Raw genomic sequence first — 22,345 nt, 5'->3', positions numbered from 1 at the left:
GTAAAGGTTTTGGGGCTGTGATGATATCATTGTGATTTTAAGTTCAATGCCCATCCAGGTAGGATGCCACATTAATGTTGGGATGTTATATTCTATTATATTTCCAACCAGCTGGGAATTTATATTTCTGATACTATAAGATGTTTATTTCGCCAGATAATGTTTTATTGAATGATTTGCTTAATCAGGAAGCAATAACCTTTAGTCAAATGATTCTTTGCTCCCTTTGAAATAGCTAGCAGCGAATAGACATCAGGAATCACTAAATGACTCTTGGTCATATCCATATCAACAGCTTGCTTCTTTCATACTTGGTAATGGAAATGTAATGAGCATCTGATGAACACTGTTATATCAGTGTTTAACCCTTAGTGAAATAAAGCTTGTCCAAGCTTTAGCAACAGCTCAAAACATGTTACTGTAGCATAGTGTAGCATGGGATCCATACTGTTAAACAAATATGATCAACATAATCGAAACACATATTGTTTGTTCTGTCCCTAATCATGCCAGACTTCTTGCCCTTAAAGCGGACCAAGCTTCAAGGGCAAGAGAGGGAAAGAGAGAATTCTGTGTGCTCTATGATTTTGTCTGTCCTCACACAGAGGGGGGTGGTTGGTCACACCTCTGTGGACTGCCATGTGATTTGCCTGTGGATGCCTTGGCTGAAAAGGGGGGGTTAGAGAGAACGTATAGCTGGTTATTCCCTTCTCTGGTCATCATTTCAAGATGAAACATGGACACTTGTTCCCAATGTCCAGAAACAATAGCGGGAAGACATCAACTCTCTCGCTGCATTGTAGGTTTTTGAAAGCTGAAATCTGAGTCGTCCCCCCCCCCCCTGTTTAATGTTGGTTTTTCTTTCTTAGATAGGTGGCTTCCTTCACGCCCCTTTCAAACCACCTGTCTTCTTTTTCCAATATGTGAACATTCTGGTCCTCCAAAGAATGTCCTTTATCAGAGCATTCCTCACTGCATTGAACTGCAGACGCCACTCCACTTAGATTAGGTCTTTAGGATGCTCTAGTCTCTATTTAAGGGTCAGTGTGATTTGAAATGTTCTGGGATTTTGTGTTAGGAAAAAATCCTCTTTGAGTTTTTCAGAGACTCCAGCAACATAAGGGATGGAGATGTTTTTCCGTTTAATCCTCTCACCCTTATCTTCAGCGATAGAGTTGTTTCTTTCCTGCTATCTTCACAACTCCGTTACAGGGGAACAGAAGACCTTGCCTATTTAGCCAGGCCAACAATTCCCCCAACGACCTCCTTTCAGAGACATAGACAGGTATGGGGCATTGCAGGCTAATAAAGAAGCCAAACGACCCCCATTCCAAAGGGGTGGACCCGTTCATCCGTTTCTATTTGCATGTTTTCTAAACCAAAACAAGGCTTTGTTGGGCTACTGGATAAAACCTGGAACTCAACGCTATTTCTGACATTTTGAATTGAAAAATCTTCCTGGATGGAAGAGAAACGTCTTCAAACTTGGAAACAAAGTCCAGTGGATTGATTTTAACTTTTTTTGGAATGTGGTTCTAATCATTCAGATCCAGCTGTTTTTTTTCCTCTATTCTTCAGTGAAGAGTAGAAACATTAGAAATGTTTCTATTCTTCACACGCTGATTATCTGTTGGACGTACCTCATCTCGCTTTGCTTCCATCCTCCAGTATAAACTTGTTCCGAGCAAAGAGAGAGCTGAGTCAGCTCAACCAGCAGACGTCCCCCCTCCTCAAGGTTCAGTGCCTGCGCAGGGTTGTCCTCGCTGCCACCCAGACACCCAGACGCACAAGTAAGTATGGGGTGTTCATCAGAGTTGTTTGGTGTTAGTCTCTAGAAGGAAGAAAGATTGCACTGGAACAGCCTAGATCTACTCCTTCTAGATCTTGGGGCATCTGTTACCTTTAAGGATTTTGTTTAGTCTGAAATGAATCCATTCATTGCTTCATAAAATCCGTTCAGAGGCCTCTGAGCTGCTGTTTTCTCATGACTTTTAGAGGAACTTTTGATCCAAAACAGACCAAATCAGATCTCTAAATCTTAATCTAATTCATGGTGGCTTAAACTAATCATGTTTTTGGGGCTTTGGTCTATTGAAAGGTTATTATTGAAAGGAAACTGCATCTATTAGCTGTGTAATGAGGAGTGATGAGCTGCTGAAAGACACTGTGCTGTTCTTTGGTAATTCGTCTGTAACCTTTCAGAGTGACGTCGTAATGGGATCCTCACTGTCGCCTGATTGTTTGTTTTCTGACAGCCAGACTCTGATCACAGCAGCCTCACTGTTAGCGTGCAGAATAACATGATCTTATCCTAATTCCTGTTTGTCAAGAGGCCACTTTAGACATTGGTTGTGAGGAGCAGCAGGGAGAGGAGCTGACTTCCATTCAGAAAGGAGGTGAATTTGTTGATTGGTGTTTGTCTTCCTCTGCAGCCAATATCGAAGCTGTGAGCGCAGACGACCTGCTCCCTGTCGTCCTTTACCTCCTCATCAAGAGCCAGATCCCCAACTGGTGAGCATGGAGAAGATCGTTCAGGTTGCCATGAAAACATGGCATCCAAATGTTGTCGAGGTGTGCGGGCTCGTTGGCTGCCCTCAGCCTGCATGCTGCTGTGCACCAGAAGGTTAAAGGTCACTCTGAGAGCCGTACGATGTGGTGGGAAGTTTTTTTATGATGACGTGTTTTTTACAGGATTTTTCAATGTTTTTTTCAGCCCGAAGGAACTGGCTGTTTCTCAATGAGAAACAAATATTACTTCACATCTTGTGAAGTAATACTTTGGTATTTGTTCCAGTAATAAGGAAGTATTATGTATTTTAGATCACCAGCATCAAATTATATTTTATTATTATTCTTTCTGGAACGGGTTGTGATACGATGACTTCATGCACGCAATTTTTCCAAACTATTCTTGTAAATTTACGACTTTATTCTCATAATGTTATGACTTCATTCTTGTATTTGAGAAATAAAGAAATCTCTTGCCTTGTCCTAACACTCAGTGGTAGGCACCATCCTCTGGTTGTTTCCTTGCTGGGTTTTATCTTACAGCAGAGACAACCAGGTGATGCGTCTGCAGACTGAGGGGGTCCCAGGAGCTCAGTGGGCTTTCATTAGTGTTGGAGTTCTAGCCAGACTGTGGAGGTGGTCAGAGCAAACCATCTGAGTGCAGCTTGATCCTTATTCTATTCAGTTTATTTCTATAGCTCCAATTCACATCATGTCATCTCAGGTCACTTTCCAGTTCACCAGATCATCCAGTCAGATTGATTCAAAGTTTTCTATCTAAGGAAAACCAGCTGATTGCATCGACTCATTGACTCTTCAGCAATCCCTCACACTAAGCATGCGTGTAGCGACAGTGGAGAGGTAAAACTCCCTTTTAACAGGAGGAAACCTCCAGCAGAACCAGGCTCAGTGTGAGCGGCCATCTGCTGAGGCCCACTGGGGTTCAAGGAGACAGAAGCAGACATAGAAAAAGAAGCATAGATACAAAAAGCAACTGTCAGCCAACTCCACAGGCGGCCCCATCCAGGAAACACACAGCCAGGCAGACGAGCTCTCAGCCAGCTCCCATGTCAGAGGATGAAGAGAGCACATCCAGTTAGTCACAGTCAGAGAAACAGGACTACACTGAAAAACAGGCCAAGCTCCAACATCTAGAAACAAAGGTGTTGATGGCCGCAGCACAGCTGATATTTCTCTCCTATGGGTCCTTATCTAAGCTTTCAGTGCCTCTGTCTAGAGGATGAACTAAGGGATAAACTTAAAGGATCTGCTTCTAGATTGTGTCTTTCTTTAGTTTATTATGGAGCTCATATCGCTAAGCATCATTTGAACCAACGAGCCGCTAAAGAACCTGTTTTCTAGTGGATTGTTCTGTGTTCCAGGATGGCCAACCTGAGCTACATGAGGAACTTCTGTTTCAGTACCTCCAGCAAAGACGAGCTGAGCTACTGCCTGAGCACGTTTGAGGCGGCGGCGGAGTACATCAACCTGGGGAAGCTACAAAACACGTCCTCTGTGAGACGCTCAGGAATGCTAGCATGTTGGAGCGCAGCAGGTGCAGGTGTTTATTTCTGGTCTGATGATCTCAGGTCACAGGGGAGCTTGGTGACAGAGCACTGTTCAAGGAGAGGATGAGCGTGCTAACTCAGAACATGGCCGCACCCATCCAGCAGCTGTTTGAGGTGAGCTGTTACAGTCCGTGCTGATTGTTCAGGTGGATTTAGCCTGACCTTTACCACAAAAACTCCCATCAGCATTGCAGTTCTTTCCCTGATGCTGCCGCTGTCTGCTGATTATTGCAAAAAGCTGAATTTCATCTTTTTCTTTTTGTGCTAAAGTCAGACTTCCTTCAGAGGCCTTTAATCTGATCGTCCCAGTTTGATCTGTCTGTTTCAGCACATAGCGAATGGAAACGAAGCCAACGTGGAGCGTCTGCTGAGTGAGAGTGAAGGTGATGAGGACGTCAGGATGTGCCATCCTCTTTGTTCCTGTGACCTGTGCGACGGCCGCCGCTCTGGGTCAGTATACAGAGCTCCCGTAGCAGCACACGGTGTGTTAAGGGCTCATGGTGGTTGATGCACGGACGCTCTGTGCAGAAAATGAGGTGCTGTAAAATGTGTGTGTAGTACTTCCTTGTACTTCTACAAGGAAGTAGAAAACGGCTGTTAACAACTTTATCAAAACTTCATGCTGTTTGAGAGTGACAGACAGTTCTTTCCTGGAATTTTTCCACAATCTGTTGATAGTGGTTATATTTATGAGCTAAAATCACAGGATCTCTCTAAATGTTTTTCCTAAAAAAATTAAAATTAAACCACTGGACTTTGTTTCCAAGGTTGAAGACGCTTCTCTTCCATCTAGGAAGCTTTTTCAATTAAAAATGTCAGAAATAGCGTTTAGTTCCAGGTTTTATACAGTAGAACCACAAACCCCCCCCTGTGTAAGGTTGTTTTTGCTTTTTTCTATTGCTCTAGATATTTACATTTGCAAACCAGACAGGGCCGCCTGTGGAGCTGGTTTACAGTTGGCTTTTGTATCTATTCTTCTTTTTCTATGTCTGCTTCTGTCTCCTTGAACCCCAGTCGGCCTCAGCAGATGGCCGCTCACACTGAGCCTGGTTCTGCTGGAGGTTTCTTCCTGTTCAAAGGGAGTTTTTCCTCTCCACTGTCGCTACAAGCATGCTTAGTGTGAGGGATTGCTGAAGAGTCAATGAGTCGATGCAATCAGCTGGTTTTCCTTAAGTAGAAAAGTTTTAACCAATCTGAATGGATGGTCTGGTTCAACTGTCTCTATAAAGGGACCTGAGATGACATGATGTGAATTGGCTCTATAGAAATAAACTGAATAGAATTGAATTAATATTAGCAGCAGTCCTAAAGGCTTTTGAGGCAGCCTCCATTGAGCAGATCAGGGAGTGTTTTCTGTTAAAGGATTCAGATGGTGTGGCATCCACATGGTCGGTGAGTCAGTATCTCACCTGTTCCTCAGGTAAGTGATGCACATGTGAGAAGCCGTTCACACGATGGAAAATAGGATTGGTAATAAGGGTAATAAGTCTATCAGGACTGATGCTCGTATCCTTTCTGAACTTGATGTGTCGGGCCAGGATTAAACAGATGGTCACAGCAGCAGTACTCCTCCTTAAAGCGAATGAATCCAGGCAGCACGGTTGGCGTCAGATAAACGCCACCTTAAAGCGAATGAATCCAGGCAGCTGGGTGGCGTCAGATAAACGCCACCCAGTGGAGGGATTTTAAACTAATCTGAATTGTAAACGTTCCTTTTCAGACATTTGAACGACCTGTCTGTCGTTACGCCGTTCTCCAGAGACGACAGAGGTTACACCCCACTGCACGCTGCTGCCATCTGTGGTGAGCTGCTGCTACCACACACAAAGCCTCATTGCTTCGGCTTAGATCGGCCTGTGAATGGGTGTTTGCGTTTTGTACTGCAGGTCAGGCGCAGTTGATCGACCTGCTGGTTCATAAAGGCGCTCCAGTCAACGCCACAGACTACCACGCCCTGACACCACTGCATCTGGCCTGTCAGCGAGGGTACCAGGGCGTCTCAGTAAGTGCTGCGTTCATCATCATTAACATTTCTAAAGGAGAACCTCCCTCAGCATCAGCAGCCTGGGGCCCCTGAAGAGAGAACATGTTTTTTTGTTTTTTTTTGTCCTTTTGTGATTGAAAAATTAAAATTAGTTCAAAGGGCCTAAAATATGGACAGTTTTATTATTGAGCCTTACTGCTGTATTCAAGGCTACATTCACTGTATTTTGTATTTCTTTCTACTTATCAATCAATCAATCAAAATGTATGTATATAGCACTTTACAACAACCAGCAGTTGCCCAAAGTGCTTAACAAAATAAGTAGAGTCACAATCAGAAAGTAAAGTAAAATCAGAAAGGTTACAAAGGAACAAAATTATGAAATATTTACACCACTGCTACGTATTAAATGCCCGCCTGAACACATATATCTGGAGTTTTGACCTAAAAAGACTGATATCTGTAACAGTGCGAATATTCGGGGTAACTTGTTCCTGTTGTCTATGTATTTCTTACAAAACGTACACATAAGATTTAATCGTGTGGGTGTTGCACCATTTAAAGGTTAAGTAGAGAAGAAAAGCTCTCAGAGAACAAAGGACATCTCATGTAGTTAATTTTAATGTAAGTGTAAACCTTCTCATTTGTTCATTTATTTGGGCCGATTTTTAGCTTCCCGTGAGGCTGAAACACGGAACAGGAGAAAAGAAACCAGGTGGTCTCATGAGAATTAACGAGAATTAGAGAATTAAAAATGCAGCCCTGTCCAATAAATGTCTAAAACAGAGAGAGCATACCAAATGGACCACTGGTGATGAAACCACTGTGGACTAGAGCTCCACTTCACACTGTCAGCAGTGAGGGACGTCCTGATCGCTGTCTTCTTTATCTCATTCCACCTAAAGGCAGAAATATAGACTATCTGTTGTTCAGACTCCCAGAATGTGAATGTGGGAGTCACTGCAGGTCCCTACAGGTCACTGCAAGTCACTATAAGTCTGCTTTAACTAGGGTTGGAAGTTTCTTGTTGATGTTTTTTTTCCAGTATTTTTTTCTGGATGGAAGAAACATTTTCTTCTAGTTTCTTCTGGTAGAAACCTGGAAGGTCAAATTTCCTGTAAAGTGGAGAATCTTTTGGTGAATATTTTGTCTGAGCGGGTCCACATCCAGGGGAATGAAGAGCATTGCATGCTACGCTATGCTACAGGAATATGTGTTGAGCTGTTGCTAAAGCTTAGACAAGCTTTATTTCACTAAGGGTTAAACACTGATATAACATTAGTGTTCATGTGTTCCTCAGATGCTCATTACATTTCCATTACCAAGTATGACCAAGAGTCATTTAGTGGAATCCTGATGTCTATTCGCTGCTAGCTATTTCAAAGAGGGTAAAGAATCATTTAACTAAAGGTTATTGGTTCTTGATTAAGCAAATCATTTAATAAAACATTATTTGGCCAAATAATATTTTATTCACCTCATGGATTTGCATTGTGAATTGGTCTGAAAACCATTTCTTTAAAATTAGTGAAAAGCTAATTTGTTCACATCCCAAATTCTTCCAGATAAACTTTGGTTTCAAACACAGAATCCATCTTAAACTGTAATATGTTTTTCAACCGTTTTCCCCTTCCTCTTTGTACATAGTAGTTAGTTTAGTTTAGTTGAGTTTTACTAGTCTTAGTTGAGAGTGTTAAACTGAATTATGTTTGAGGTGGGGCTGAATGATTTTTGTTAATAAACTCTTATATTTTGAACAGAAGTTGTGGTGAATTTATTCCATGTATGTGCAGAAATAACTGTTTGACCATGATTAGTGCTCAAATAACTCTTTCATCCATTGTTCTAACACACAGTCAGTAAGACCGTGTGTCATAAACACTAAATAACAGCTGAAATAATATCTGATTAAATAAGATATTTTACCAGCCCTACAGGGGAGGGCAATAAACATCTTAAAGTATCAGAAACATAAATTCCCAGCGGGCTGGGAATAGAAAAGAACATAAAATCACAACACCTGGGAGTCACACATGACTATGTTGGTATAAGATTCTCAACCTGTGCATGCGTAAGAGTGATTATTTGTGCTTTAAGCACCACCTCTGGCAGTCAGTAGGGATGAACTCTCTTTTTCTAATCTGACTGGTTTGTGACTGAGGATGTTTTTAGGTACGTTTAAAGCATGTGACTTAGACTCCTCCCCCTCCTCTGTCTGTCTTCCAGCTTCTGCTTCTGCACTATAAGGCAAACACAGATGCTCAGGACAACAATGGCAACACACCTCTGCATCTGGCCTGTCAGCGCGGCCACGAGGACGTACGTAAACCTCCAACCTTCCTCCCTGTTAACAAAGCAACACACGACAAACAACAGATAATAAATCATTTCCACAACATGTTATGATTATTTTGGTAGCATAATCTTTTCTTGGGTCAGTTTCACCGTCTATTGGACAGCTAACTGCATCAAGTTGTGGAAAACATTGCATCACTTTGCTGGTGAAGATTCTCATCCAGGTTATAGTCATTCCAAAAAAGTAAAAAAAAAAATCCACTGGACTTTGTTTCCAAGTTTCAAGACGTTTCTCTTCCATTCAGGAAGATTTTTCAATTCAAAATGTCAGAAATAGCGTTGGGTTCCAGGTTTTATCCAGCAGCCCATGTTTAGAAAACATGCAAATAGAAACGGATGAACGGGTCCACCCCTTTGGAATGGGGGTCGTTTGGCTTCTTTGTTAGCCTGCAATGCCCCATACCCGTCTATGTCTCTGAAAGGGGAGTCGTTAAAGGGAATTGTTGGCCTGGCTGAATGAAACAGGTGGGGGTTGCTATCAAAGAAGCCAAATGACCTCCATTCCGAAGGGACGGACCCATTCATCCAGTTTAATTTGCATGTTTTCAAAGCCCAACAAAAGAGGCTTTGTTGGGCTACTGCAGAAGTCACAGATTAGCGGGCCACGGTCCAGATCTGGACCCACCTGCTGGTTAATCCAGACCCAACCTGATTTCAAACATTTATAAATTACCGCATGTTGTCCGATGACAGTGTCTAACTTCACTTGCGCCTCTTCTCCTGTTAATATGGTAAAGCCCTCCAGAGCGTCCGGCTCCAGGCTGCACGTGATCCAAACTAGCCAATGAGCTGCTGTCAGTCTGGGTTGTTGCTGCTGCTACTTTTAGACACAGCAGGCAAACCTGTGGCGAGCCGGGCGATGGGAAAGAAGGAGAAGATGATGAGAAAAAGAGAGCAGAGGAAGTGTGGACTGCTGGAAGAACTGTGGTGAACTGGTGAAAGAAAAGTGAAATGGTGCTCAAAGATGACCCTGCACATTTAGAGGATGTTTGGCTCAACCTGCTGCTGTGAAGCAGGATTCTCCACCATGAACAGAATCCAAAATAAATATGGATCCAGGCTCAGAATGAGCTCCTTGATATGTGCTTTAGAATGGCTTAGTCTCCATTCAAACCCAGGTTTAAAGCCTTGCAGGGCAGCATAAGGCCCTCATTAAGACAGAAAAACGAAAGGAAAATAAAAAACACTCAGTTCAGGTGTTTGATAAAATAGGAATTCCTATAGGAATCAGGAAATTGTCTATAAACCAAACTGAACGATTGTTGTTCTCTACTGTAAATGTTCTAATTTTTTTTTATATTTTTGTATTCAAATATTTCAATGTATAACATGGATGCATAAACACCTCATTTTATTTCTGTGTTAAATTCTGTTAAAATTAACAGATTATAATTAAAAAATGTCTCTGGACCTTTACTGGTTGATGATTTCCTTTATTCAGACCCAAATGATTTTTAATGGGTTACCCCTGGGCTGCTGTATAAAACTTGGAACTCAACGACATTTTGAATTGAAAAAGCTTCCTGGATGGAAGAGAAATGTCTTCAAAATTGGAAACAAAGTCCAGTGGATTGTTTTTTTAACAATTTTTTTTTTTGACAAGCCTTAAAGGAATAGTACACCCAAAACATGATTAGCCTTCATTTTCTACTCACCCCCATGCTGAACAACACTCTGGAGTACTTTTTTGATATCTCAAATGCATCTGGAGATCTGGGAGGCTTCTTGCTGTCTGCTGACATTCAAATAATGGAGGTCTATGGCGCCCGAGGCAGAAAGGTCCATAAAAGTCCACAAAAAACGTTTCAATATTCCTCCATACTGCTCGTCCAATGTATTCCAAGTGTCCTGAGTGGGTAGCATCCAGAATTTACTCGAAACGAAGTCATTTAGAATGTTTTTAGAGCATAAACACTAGTGTATAGGATTTCCTAAAAGCGCGCGCTCGCGCGTTCACGACACTACGGAAGCCCTGCCGGCTTCCGCCGGCTACCAAACCAGATGAAAGTGCGCATTCAGCGTCTGCTCTGCCGATAATGCAAGCGTAGAAGAAGAAATGTGCTGTTTACCTGTGCAAAGAAAGAAACAACGAAAGAAAAATGTCTGAGGACTTCAGTGTTGAGGAAGAGCATGAGTTCTTTGCCGAGCTGAATGCGCACTTTCGTCTGGTTTGGTAGCCGGCGGAAGCCGGCAGGGCTTCCGTAGTGTCGTGAACGCGCGAGCGCGCGCTTTTAGGAAATCCTATACACTAGTGTTTATGCTCTAAAAACATTCTAAATGAATTCATTTCGAGTAAATTATGGATGCTACCCACTCAGGACACTTGGAATACATTGGACGAGCAGTATGGAGGAATATTGAAACGTTTTTTGTGGACTTTTATGGACCTTTCTGCCTCGGGCACCATAGACCTCCATTATTTGAATGTCAGCAGACAGCAAGAAGACTCCCAGATCTCCAGATGCATTTGAGATATCAAAAAAGTACTCCAGAGTGTTGTTCAGCATGGGGGTGAGTAGAAAATGAAGGCTAATCATGTTTTGGGTGTACTATTCCTTTAAGAAAATCAAATCCTTCAGATTATTTTGCTCTTTGAGGACCTGTAAAGACGTTGTAGTGCACCTGAATCATTTTACTGTAATAGACTCCTGTATTTTATATTTCGGTGTTTATGTTGCATTATTATCCCATCAGTTTGCTAAGTGAACCTTACAGGAAGCAATGATGATGTTCCATTTAAAGACAAAATTCCTGCTGCTCCTTTGCAGTAACCTGAAAGTCTGCTTTATCAGAAGGATGGGTGGCGACAGATATGCTGAGAGTTCAGAGGAACAGGTTTTTCCTCATATGCTCTTTTATTGTTTGCAACAGTGTGTAAAGGCCTTGGTGTACTATGACGTCCAAACCTGTCGCCTGGACCTGCAGAATGATAAAGGAGACACTGCGCTGCACATCGCAGCCCGCTGGGGATACGAGGGAATCATCCAGGTTCTGCTGGAGAACGGAGCCAGCACGCACATCCTGAACAAGAACAAAGAATCTCCACTGCACTGTGCTCTGAACTCTAAGGTGAACCATTGCCTCACTCTGGTGTTCTGCAGGGGTTAGTCTATGTAAATGAGAACATATGAAACACTGCAGGAGGACAGCCCCCATCTGATGATTAAGGTCCTGCCTCATCTTTTTTGAACTGAATGAGCTCAGTAAAAACAGTAAAACACAATGGACTAAGGTAGCTAATCAAGCTAAAGTTTCCATGGCCAGTATGGTCATTAAAAGTTAAGGTATTCTGCATAATTTAATACTAGTTCTAATTAGGGATGCACGATATAATCGGCCGCCTATCGGTATCGGCCTTAAAACTGAATATCGGACATTGGCCACCCCACTGATATTAAACCCGATATTTGATCAGCTTCTGAGTTTCTAAAGTCTAAAAAAATTAAAATAAATACTACTTCTTCTTCTTCCTCAAAAACTTATTTTTTACAGACTTAAAAATTTGTAAAGACGAGGAAAAAAATATTGATACATTAAAATATCACAATATCTTCATATGCTGATATTTTGCCATTTAAAAACACCATATCAATCTCTTTTACTAATGAAATATTGCTATATGTCATCGTTATGCTACGAAATCCCCCGAAAATTCATGAAATGTTGCCATATTTTTATATGTTGATATATTGACGCGGTATCGATCTATTTTACTAACAAAATCTCACAAGAATTTGCAAAATATCACGAGAGTTTGTAACAGAACGATGAAATTTCACGAGATTTTGAAAGTAAAATAGATCAATACCGCGTTTTTAAAAATCAATTTGATATCAGCATATGAAAATATATTTGAGTATATTATTTATATTTATAAGTGTCAGAAATGGATAACAAAACTGCTATTTTCAATGACTACTTATTTTTGTCCATTTTTAACATCGGTATCGATATCGGTTATCGGCTACATGAGTTTTAAAATATCGGCATATCGGATATCAGCCAAAATCCCAATATCGTGCATCACTAATTCTAATGCTACGTTGAAAATGGATGCGCTTTGAATAGCAGAAGCGGCCGATTTACATGCAGTCTATGGTTGACGCGCATCAAAAAGTCCTGCAGCACCTGGATCAGCAGGAGTACAACCTCATGAGCTTCTGAGCATCTGAGGCGCATGATAGTTTAGCTGTTAGCTTCATTAATTTTTGCTCAGCTGTTTTGTTGTGATATTTTAATCTTTTTTGTTTTTTTGTTTAGATTCTCATGCTGTTGAAGTCGACACAGAACAGCCATCAGCGCAGCAGAAATGATGTGAGTCCTCATCACCATCTTGTCTTTCTCTAATAAAACCAGTTCTTCATAGCCTGACGTAGTCCTACTCAATTCTAGTCAGAATATGAGTCTGATAATGCTCCATAGAGCTGTGATTATGGGGCGTGTTTCCAACGAACCAGGAAAAAAAATGCCTCTGCACTCAATTGGATAGACCTACAACCAATAAGAGCAACGGAGTGCGTGACGTATGTTAAGCGACGCATAGCTGTTGTCAACAAAAATCAAAGCGTGCAGTTGCACGCCTAGAATAAGAAGATGAGCCTTGATCGCGTTTCTCTGTTAAATTAATTTGCTGTCGATATCTTCTAGAACAGACCTAATAGCAGAATCTACACAGCTCAACTCTCCAGCGGCAGCCATTATTGTTGTCACCCAAGCGCGCTTTGGTCACGTGGTTGATTACGTTACTGTTGGTCATCTGTCCATCATCGTATAAAGCCCGCCCTGACAATTTGATTGGATCGCCTGACAGTGGGCAATAATACTTGCGCTACTATGGAGCAGAGCCAGACCGAACTTCCCGACCTCAAACTTTGTGGGCGGGACTAAGTTCGGAATGGCACCCAGGCTAATTTCTTCAATTAACTGAGCTTAGATTTCACTGCAGGTTTCAATCTTGGTTTAGAGAAACTGAAACTTCTTTTTCATCTTTATATTAAATAACCTGTAGTTAGTGCGACTGTAAGTTTAGTATTAATGATAACATGCATGTTTGAAGTAACACAGATAAACCATTAGATGCAAATACAGAGATAACTTAAACCATGCATTCATAGAACTTAATATCTGGCTGGGGGACTACCGATGAAAATTGGCACTCCTTAGCTAACTCGGGTATATTTACATTGTTTTAATGTTGATTAATGTACACTGTCCCCTTTCAAATAAACAATAAATGAAATGAAACTTCATAACGTCATCGCGTGCGCCGGCTACCGTTCATTCATCCTGTCCGCTGAACTGCTGCTAGTTTTCCTCACATGCCTGGAAGATGTCTAGTGCTGCTACCACAGGTGATCTCGCTCTCCAAATGGAATTGAATGATTCAGATTAGCTGGAATGAATAGAAGGGGTAGAGCGTAGCCACCTGTGGCCTTGGCTGCCTCTAACAACTCCAGTCCGCCGGGCGGATGACATCATATACACTCTGCTTTAAAAAAAATATAAATATAAAAAATATAACCGCTGATGTCTGGGGTACAGTGATTGGCCTACATGTTCTGAATGCTGGCGTACCATGAAGAATAAATTATGAACAGTTTAGTTTGGGCCTTCAAGTCGTTGCCCATAGGAAGACATTACTTGGATATAACCTAACGGAATATCTTCAGAACAGCTCCAAATGACACGAATCCCATTGGGGTGAGTAGAACATGATGGAATAACGTAAAATCAAGGGCCTAATGGAAAAAAAACGGCGTTCCCCTTAAAGCTACAGTGTGTAATAATTACAGGGATATACAGTCAGAAATGTAATATATTATACATAACTATGTTATTTATCATCATCTACGAGCTCAGCCTCTTAACCTTAATATTTGCGTTGCCTTAGAATTCGTTATTTATAATTACATAGGAGCGGGTCTCGCAGCCATGGAGGCAGACATCTTTGCGCTACGGCAGCGCAGAGCCAACAAACTAGCGATTGCGAGATCGCCCATTACGCTCGAAAGTAACTACGGCAAGTTGAGAGAGATGAACTGAGACGGTACTGAAATCTATACCCTACACAGACTAATAAATACTATCTGTAAAATTATCTATGTAAACAAACCTCATCACTTGAGAAGGTAGGTGATGCGGACGTCGTGGAAGACATTTTGTCCCGTAACGCTCGCCGTACTGTTGGGGGGGAGAAGCGGTGGGGGGGAGATGTTCATGTTGCTGCGGTCTGGACGTTAGATGTCGCTGAAAATTACACACTGTAGCTTTAAGTGCATTTTTGAGGCCACGTTTTTTACTTTTTCTTTTTTCCCCTTCTGGTCCACTAAGGAGCCTAGAAATCATTATCTTAGAGAGGAAAACACTATGGACAAGTTGATTGACTGTTGCTGTGTGAATCAAATGGCGTTATTTAAGATAAAACATTTCAAATTCAGTTATTTATTTTAGACCAAATAACATTTTACATTTACATCCCGCTCGCTCCCTGAGGGTAAACATGCTGTGGTTCTGACTGCGGAGTTGGGACGGGGGAGATGCCCCACGGCAGCACCTGTTTCTGGAGGACAAGAGTAGGAACGATACGTGCTTTCACGTAAGAGTCTCCAAAAGCCGCCTGTGACACCAGAAAAGAAGCTAGATTTGACTCTAGTCGTTTTTTTGAAAAAGTCGCTGGAGGGGTCTGAAAGTCGCTAAATATAGCGACAAAGTCGCTGAGTTGGCAACACTGACCGGGCGGGCCGTTCATTAATAGGAAACACTGATATAGCCAAGCTCCTAATAATTGTAGAACTGTTCTTAATCTACATGGATTGTTACTCCTCAAATTCTCCAATTCTTCATGTTAGGTATCCATAGATTTTGTCAGGTGAGGGATAACAGAGATGCAAAGAAAACACGCTGAACTTTTATCTAAAAATGATTTAGCCTTACAACCTCGGAAAACAAAATTTCCTTCATGATTAGATTTTACCTGAACAACGTAACTGTAACCGTTGGTTACCAACTTTCAAAGTTAAACACATTTCATGCAGGTTTGTTTTTAAACCAAACGACCTCTAGTAAAAATGTACAGCAGCTTCACTATCTGGGACATTTTTAGTTTTAGACTAAGACTAACTTTATTGTCATTTTCTGTTTGCAGAGTGTATACAAAATTACATTTGGATGCAAACAGTGAAATGAACATTACCAATTATAAAGTACAGCAGTGATCAGAATGTAAAGAGTTTAGAAGAAAAGGAAAACAGTTTAAAGTCTTGGTGCAAAAGGCTTAAATATGAAAAGGTTCTGTGCAATGCAAAGTAACTATGGTGCAAAATGCTGTAGAACATGGAGTCGTGTTCTATTTAAAGGGATTATGAAAAAAAAAACTGTTTTCTACAGGATGTTGTTGCAGTTTTTGAAGCAGTTTGAAGCATTTTAAAATCTTTTTCCATCTGTTTTTGTTGCGTTCCTCCTCCTCCTTATCGATCCAGTCTCCGAGTTGCTCCCCCCTGGCGTCGGACTGCAGCAGCAGCCGCCGCTCCTCCGTCTCCAGCACGTCTTCTGTCAGCTCAGAGTCCAAACCCGAGGCTGAAGGCGTTCGACACAGAGAGGTGAACAAACTAAAGCACCACCCTAAACCAAGCAGAGCTTTTGATCCTAGTAGTCATGTGGCAGCCGTGATGGGAGGAAGAGGAGGAGCCGTAGTGTGAGCATGAGTTCATCTCTCCATCCATGTGTTTGTCAGGTGGAGAAGCTGCTGCGGGCTGTAGCTGATGGGGATGTGGAGATGGTGAGTTCTTTGATCTGGCAGCTCCGGCTGTAGACGGCTGCTTTGTCAACCGTTGCCGTCTGTTTCAGATGCGCTACCTGTTGGAGTGGACAGACGAAGAGGAGGATGAAGGAGAGCTGCGGTCTGAGTCCCGCCTCTGTCATCCGCTCTGTCAGTGTCCCAACTGTGCTCCTACCCAGAAGGTCTGCAGCCTTTGGTCCAGGAAGGTTTTATCCTCCTGGGAGCAGATGTTGTGTTAAAGGACGTCTGTGGTTTCCTGCAGCTCCCTGTGCAGCAGGCCGGAGTGCTGGGAGTCAGCAGCTGCAACGCAGACAGCTTCACGCCGCTCCACGTGGCCGCGCTGCACGGCCAATCGTCCATAGCGGCGCTGCTCATCCGCCACGGGGCCAACGTCAACGCCCGCACCAACCAGAACGCCACACCTCTGCACCTGGCCAGCCAGAACAGCCACGTCCAGGTAGAAGAGCAGCTTCTCAGTTTAGGGATGAAACAATTCATCGGAATTATCCTGATTAATCAATTATTGAAATTATCGCCATCTAAATCTAGATTGATCATTAACTGGAGTGTAGAAGCTCTACGACGTGCCTTTAGCTGAAAGAGCGACCAACTTAGAGCAGGAATTATTCCAAAATAGGCCTATATAAAACTCTACATTTAAGATGAAAAAAGTTTTCATCTGTCAGCATGCTTCATTACAAAGGAATATTAGGGCCGGGCTAGAGATTAATCTATGTTAAATATGAGAATAAAGTCGTAAATTTGTAAGAATAAAGTTGTATTTTATGACAACTCTTGCAAGAAGCACTTTCTTCCCTAAGATGAGAAAAGTCAAGGATTCTGTTTGGGCTCCTGTCACACCTTGCTGATTTATCCAGGGTCTACCTGACATCCCAGAATCTCCTAAAACGTGTCCAGAACTTCTGTCCAACGACAGAAGCGTAATGTCGTAGCGACAGTGGAGAGGAAAAACCTCCAGCAGAACCAGGCTCAGTGTGAGCGGCCGTCTGCTGAGGCCGACTGGGGTTCAAGGAGACAGAAGCAGACATAGAAAAAGAATCATAGATACAAAAGGCAACTGTCAACCAGCTCCACAGGCGGCCCCGTCCAGGAAACACACAGCCAGGCAGACTAGCTCCGAGCCAGCTCCCATGTCAGAGGATGAAGAGAGTACATCCAGTTAGTCACAGTCAGAGAAACAGGACTACACTGGAAAAAAAACAGGCCAAGCTCCAACATCTAGAAACAAAGGTGTTGATGACAGCAGCACAGCTGATATTTCTCTCCAGGATGGAGTCACAGCCAAACAGGAACAGACCAGTTGAAGCTACTATGAGAAAAAGCAGAGAGCAGAACGTTAGAGATTGAACTAACAGATTCTGCAGAGTGGGAGAATAGAGATAGAATGAAGCAGAATGATGAGAAAGGGGTCCCTGTCCTCCAGCAGTCTAAAGGCCTGGTTGTCCTCCCCCAGCAGTGTGTCGCAGTGAGCTTGTCATAGATATTTTTGATTTATGCCTAATATTGAAGCGTGGTCTGCGCTATGTTATTCCACGCCACAACGCCAGAGGGCCAATCAGGAACTAGCTGTGGGTCTAGATATGGCCGAGGCGGTGAGGAAGTGGGGGCAAGTTCGTGCGACAACTGAGGAACATGAGGGCCAAAAAGAGCGGGGATCCAGGTGGAAAAAGGGTCCCAGCGTTCTTGCGCACCTCACTCTTCTAGCTGCTCCATCTTAACCAGTCGTTTTCCACAATGGCGGTCAGACAAACAAAACCAGCCTGTAAGGTGCCTAACAGGAAATACGCATAGCGTAGAGCGGATGGAGATTTGACCAATCAGAGGCCTCCTGTCTGCGCCCACCTACAATTTTGGAGACACGCAGACCACCTGGTTTCTGAGCATAAACAGGCCCTATTAGTTGCATTGTAAATTATTCCCTGGTTGATCAATATTGGGCACTGTTGCCTAGCAACCAACATTCTACATAGAACTCTTTGGCTAATAGAGAAAAATGGCTTTCCGAAGAAATCTAACTGTGAAACAAGCCTTAGAAATGCCTCAAAATATTGATGATAGAGATTCAGGCCCAGAGGGAGAAACCAATGAGGAGGAAGCGGCTCAGATTCTGAGGCTTGTGGCTGTATTTTATGATCTGCTGGACATAGCAGCTGTAAACGTGCTGGTTTTGTTTAGGAGTCGTTTGAACGTCACCGCCTCACGCAGATTTTATCCTTGAACTGGTAAAACAGTTGCGTGCCGACCACATGCGCTCTGCAGGTTAGCAGCCCCTCCGCCACTGAGGAGCAGCTTTGGACGAGGCAAAGAAAACGGCGGCAGGAGCTTCAGAGCTGCGCAAAGAAAATCCTCAGATGTTTGTCATAAATGTGAAAAGGTAGTGTGCGGGAAATGTTCGGGGGGAATCAATCAATTTCTGCAAAAAAAACCTGTGTAGTTTATTTTACTGATTTATTTTTAATACAAATTTTGACTAAATATATACTAATAATAGCATACAATACAGCTTTAAATATAGATATATTTAATATAGATATACATATTTAAGGCCTGTTGTAAGTTCTACAATACGTTTATAAGGCACACTAGAACCATTTCAGTTGATGACGACATCGCTACTCATGCGTTCCACTGGGGAAAATGTCGCCCGTCAAAGTGACGGCCAGTGGGAGATCTAGTAGCAGAAATCTGGGAATCCTCGTGTTAAAGAATCTCGTCGGCCAAGATTTCTGGTTTTTGGGAGAAAATCTGAACGGTTTTTCTTGATTTAAGGGCCGCACTCTGTTTGGGTTGGTCCCTGTAACCCAGCCGTCCCTTTAGGGCCCTTCTCATTTTCATTTGGCTCCCTTTGATCTCTTGTTTTTTGTTTTGAATAAAGTTCTGCTTTAGCTGTTCTTATCTAGATATCATTGCCTTTATTCGTAGGTGGTGAGATTTCTGTTGGAGTGCAACGCCAAGCTAAACAAGAAGGATCACTACGGAAACACGCCTCTGATCCACGCCTGTCTCCGTGGTAACCTGGAGACAGCCAGCACTCTGCTGCAGGTAGATGCTCGGACTGACACTCAGCAGCTGCTTTACAAAGTGATTTTTTATTTTTACTGAAAAATGAACGTGTTTACAGAGCAACGCGATGGTGAACGTGGCGAACCTGCAGGGCAACACGGCTCTCCACGAGGCGGTGCGAGGAGGACACCATGCTCTGGTGGAGCTGCTGCTGAGGGCCGGCGCCTCGCCCGGCCTCGTAAACAAGAGGCAGAGGACGCCGCTGGACTGCGCTTATGAAATGGGTGGAAAGGTAGCCAGTGACCTTTAACCTCTGTGTCCTCACGGAAATTAAACCAGAAGGATTTTTGAGTGTTGGGTTTTAGTTGTGGGCTTCTCGGTGGAAGAGCGCGTGAGTGGAAGAAATATGGCGGTTTTCAATTCAAAGTAGCAGCGATGATTTCGATAGTCTATGTTTTAACTTTACCACAGAATCGCAGAGACCAGGATTGCATATTGTGTGATAAAAAGTGGGATAAACACATAAAAACTTTCACTAATTATACTTAACAATACAGAGTGGGTTATATGCAGTGATGGTTGTGGTAAGAGCCTGTTTATAAAATGGATGGGATACATGCATTATACGCTATTACCTCATTTCCAATGGGAAGTGAAGTGACCTTTTTTAATTTAGTCTAGTAAAATAAATGAATAATTTAATAGGAAAGGTGCGGCAACATAGATGGAGCCAGGTGTTAGGTTCACAGCTGGGAAGCGATAATTTAACAGCCAGTTTAATAAGACGATCCACGTGTATCGGTCACATCAGTAAATCAAACGCCATGGGGCCCGGGGCCCTGGCATCATTACATGGAGGAAAAATGTCAGAAAATGACCTCCTGAAAATATGAGCGAGCGTGGAGCGATTTCACCGTAGCAGCAGGAAAATGAAGGTGAGTGTGGAGCGGATTTTGAGCGGGACAGAGCAACTTTGGTGGGCAGAGCAAATGAGAGTACATCTTTCTGAGCGGGAATCATTCGGCGTGGCGCACTGCGCCGCTCTGTTCACAAGCTCTGCTCAGTGGCGCAGTGGGAACCACTGCTGCCTTGCAGCAAGGAGGTTCTCGGTTCGATTCCCCGCCCGGGGTCTTTCTGCTTGTAGTTAGCATTTTCTCCCTGAGCATGCGTGGATTCTCCCCGGGTACTCCAGCTTCCTCCCACAGTCCAAAACATGACTGTTATGCTGCTTTCACACCAATCGCAGCAGGAGCAGCAAAATCGCGTCTACTGCTTAATTTTTGCTGCTTGTACCAGTTAGTTCTGACGCGCGGCTGAAGCAGCTTTGCTGCTCTGGCTGCGTGGTGCAAAAGTGGCTCTGACGCGCGTTGGGCGGAGCTACTCTATCCTTTCTCTGCCTTGCAGCTATATTTGCTGTGATCAGTGGGAATAAAGTAGTTTTAATATGTGTTTAAGTGAGAAAATACACCTGAAAACTTAATCAGTGCAGTCAGTTCATTCAGATTATCATCCTGCCTTCCATTATTATTTCTGTCGGAGCCGCTCAGTAGGAATCCCATTCAACAGCAGCCTCTGGCCGGGTCGCCTCCTCGCGGTTTGCCGCGGCAGCTGGTAGGTGGTTTTCATGTACATAATCCAAACTGCAGGGACCAGGATAATAGATGCCATCATGTTTTGTCAGCAGGTTTCAGCATTTTAAGTTAATTTATGCGCCAATAAACTGTTTCAGAGGAGTGATCACACCGCTCTGTATCATCAGCGATGTGTCTCTCTCCCTGCCAGCTCCCAAATCAGCTTCTCTGGTTGATGCGGCGCGTCGTGCAACAAAAGTTCAATTTTTCCATCTCGAGCAGCAGCGCGTTTGCGGCACGTCACGCTCTCTCAGATGCTTAAACGCTCCCGCTGCTTCAGCTGCTCAGACGCGCTGCGCCTGCTGCTCAAAACGCGCCGCAGGACCTTTTGCTGCGCCTTGACGCGCGTCAACCATTGACTTTGCATGTAAACTCGCTGCTTTTGCTGCGCCTGCTGCGTCGGTGTAAACATAGCATTATGTTAATTGATCTCACCCGTAGTCAGCTGGATATAGGCACCAGCTCCCCTCGCCACCCCAGCAGGGATAAGCGTGATGGAAAACGGATGGATGGTTTTATTCTTCACCTTAAAGTTTGCATTAAAGACCACATCTTTTCCAAGGACATCTGTTCCCTTTTTCTTTTTTTTTTTTTTATGGAACAAGACAATTTACATTTAAAATAATGAAAAATAATTACATTGTCTTATTTCAAGTGCATATTATTTAATTATCATGTCTTAGGAGTAAAATTACTAACTATTGGCAAATCATGTACCTCCTCAAATTAAGGGTAAATACACTGAATTTAAGAAATGTTGACTTATTTCTAGATGGTTTTTGCAGCGCTCCCTGTCGTCCCGATCCTGTGATTCTCTGAGTCACCTCTGAGCTGCAGTGCCTTCAAGTTTCCATGTCTCTCTCTCTCTTGAACAGAACACTGAAACATTGAGGGCTCTGCAGAAAGCTTCAGGACTTTCTCCTGAGGCGCAACCAATCAAACTCCTCTCTGTGCCTAAAGGAGCTCTGGGTAACATGCTTTCCTCGCTTTGGGCTCGATCAGCCCCGGGCCGCTCACGCTGATCCGGTTCCAACTCTTGTTGTGTTGCAGCTCATTCGTTGGTGCAGCGGCTGAAGCTGCAGGACCAACCCAACGGCAGGAGGCAGAAACTGGCCCAGTCTGTCAGCAGGTGAGCCTCCTGTTCCTCCTTCCTCCTCAGAAAACTTCAATAAGATCCACAAGCAGAAACATGATTATTTGTCTTTACTTTAGGATGCATCACATGAGAAAAGGTTCGTGTGGCTCCCCCCCCAGGAGTCCACCATTCCTGAACAACCAGGTACATCGCCTCATCAGGGACTCCAACTCCTCAGCACGAAAAGTCACTATAGGCCGTCCTTAAAGGAAAAGTCTGTCAGAAAGGAATAATCAATGGATCATTATTTATACCTAAAACTAAAACGTTTGTGGTGATTTAATACATTTAGTGTTAATCAGTTAGAAAAATCAAAATAATTGTCGTCATGATCACTGAGTCTGGGAGCGGCCATTTTTGCCC

At 43.2% G+C, this 22,345-nt stretch overlaps 1 protein-coding gene across 2 annotated transcripts in view; it reads left to right on the top strand.

Moving 5' to 3' along the window:
* ankrd27 (ankyrin repeat domain 27 (VPS9 domain)) overlaps positions 1-22,345 on the top strand; it is a 38,479-nt gene that overhangs the window by 13,705 nt on the left and 2,429 nt on the right. For both annotated transcript variants that reach the window (XM_038274288.1, XM_038274287.1), the window contains exons 9-27: positions 1,669-1,790; positions 2,433-2,511; positions 3,891-4,023; positions 4,098-4,190; positions 4,405-4,526; positions 5,797-5,879; positions 5,963-6,078; positions 8,287-8,379; positions 11,287-11,484; positions 12,676-12,729; positions 15,894-16,013; positions 16,148-16,192; positions 16,261-16,374; positions 16,455-16,649; positions 19,136-19,255; positions 19,335-19,508; positions 21,723-21,816; positions 21,898-21,976; positions 22,060-22,126. In XM_038274288.1, the coding sequence (XP_038130216.1) occupies positions 1,669-1,790; positions 2,433-2,511; positions 3,891-4,023; positions 4,098-4,190; positions 4,405-4,526; positions 5,797-5,879; positions 5,963-6,078; positions 8,287-8,379; positions 11,287-11,484; positions 12,676-12,729; positions 15,894-16,013; positions 16,148-16,192; positions 16,261-16,374; positions 16,455-16,649; positions 19,136-19,255; positions 19,335-19,508; positions 21,723-21,816; positions 21,898-21,976; positions 22,060-22,126 (2,101 nt within the window). The remainder of the gene's footprint in view (positions 1-1,668; positions 1,791-2,432; positions 2,512-3,890; positions 4,024-4,097; positions 4,191-4,404; positions 4,527-5,796; positions 5,880-5,962; positions 6,079-8,286; positions 8,380-11,286; positions 11,485-12,675; positions 12,730-15,893; positions 16,014-16,147; positions 16,193-16,260; positions 16,375-16,454; positions 16,650-19,135; positions 19,256-19,334; positions 19,509-21,722; positions 21,817-21,897; positions 21,977-22,059; positions 22,127-22,345) is intronic.

This window comes from Cyprinodon tularosa, unplaced genomic scaffold, assembly GCF_016077235.1.
Source record: "Cyprinodon tularosa strain WSP-4 unplaced genomic scaffold, ASM1607723v1 ctg903, whole genome shotgun sequence".
NCBI lineage: Eukaryota > Metazoa > Chordata > Actinopteri > Cyprinodontiformes > Cyprinodontidae > Cyprinodon > Cyprinodon tularosa.
The sequence above is the reverse complement of the archived record's forward strand: the minus strand, read 5'-3'. Positions and strand labels throughout refer to the sequence as shown.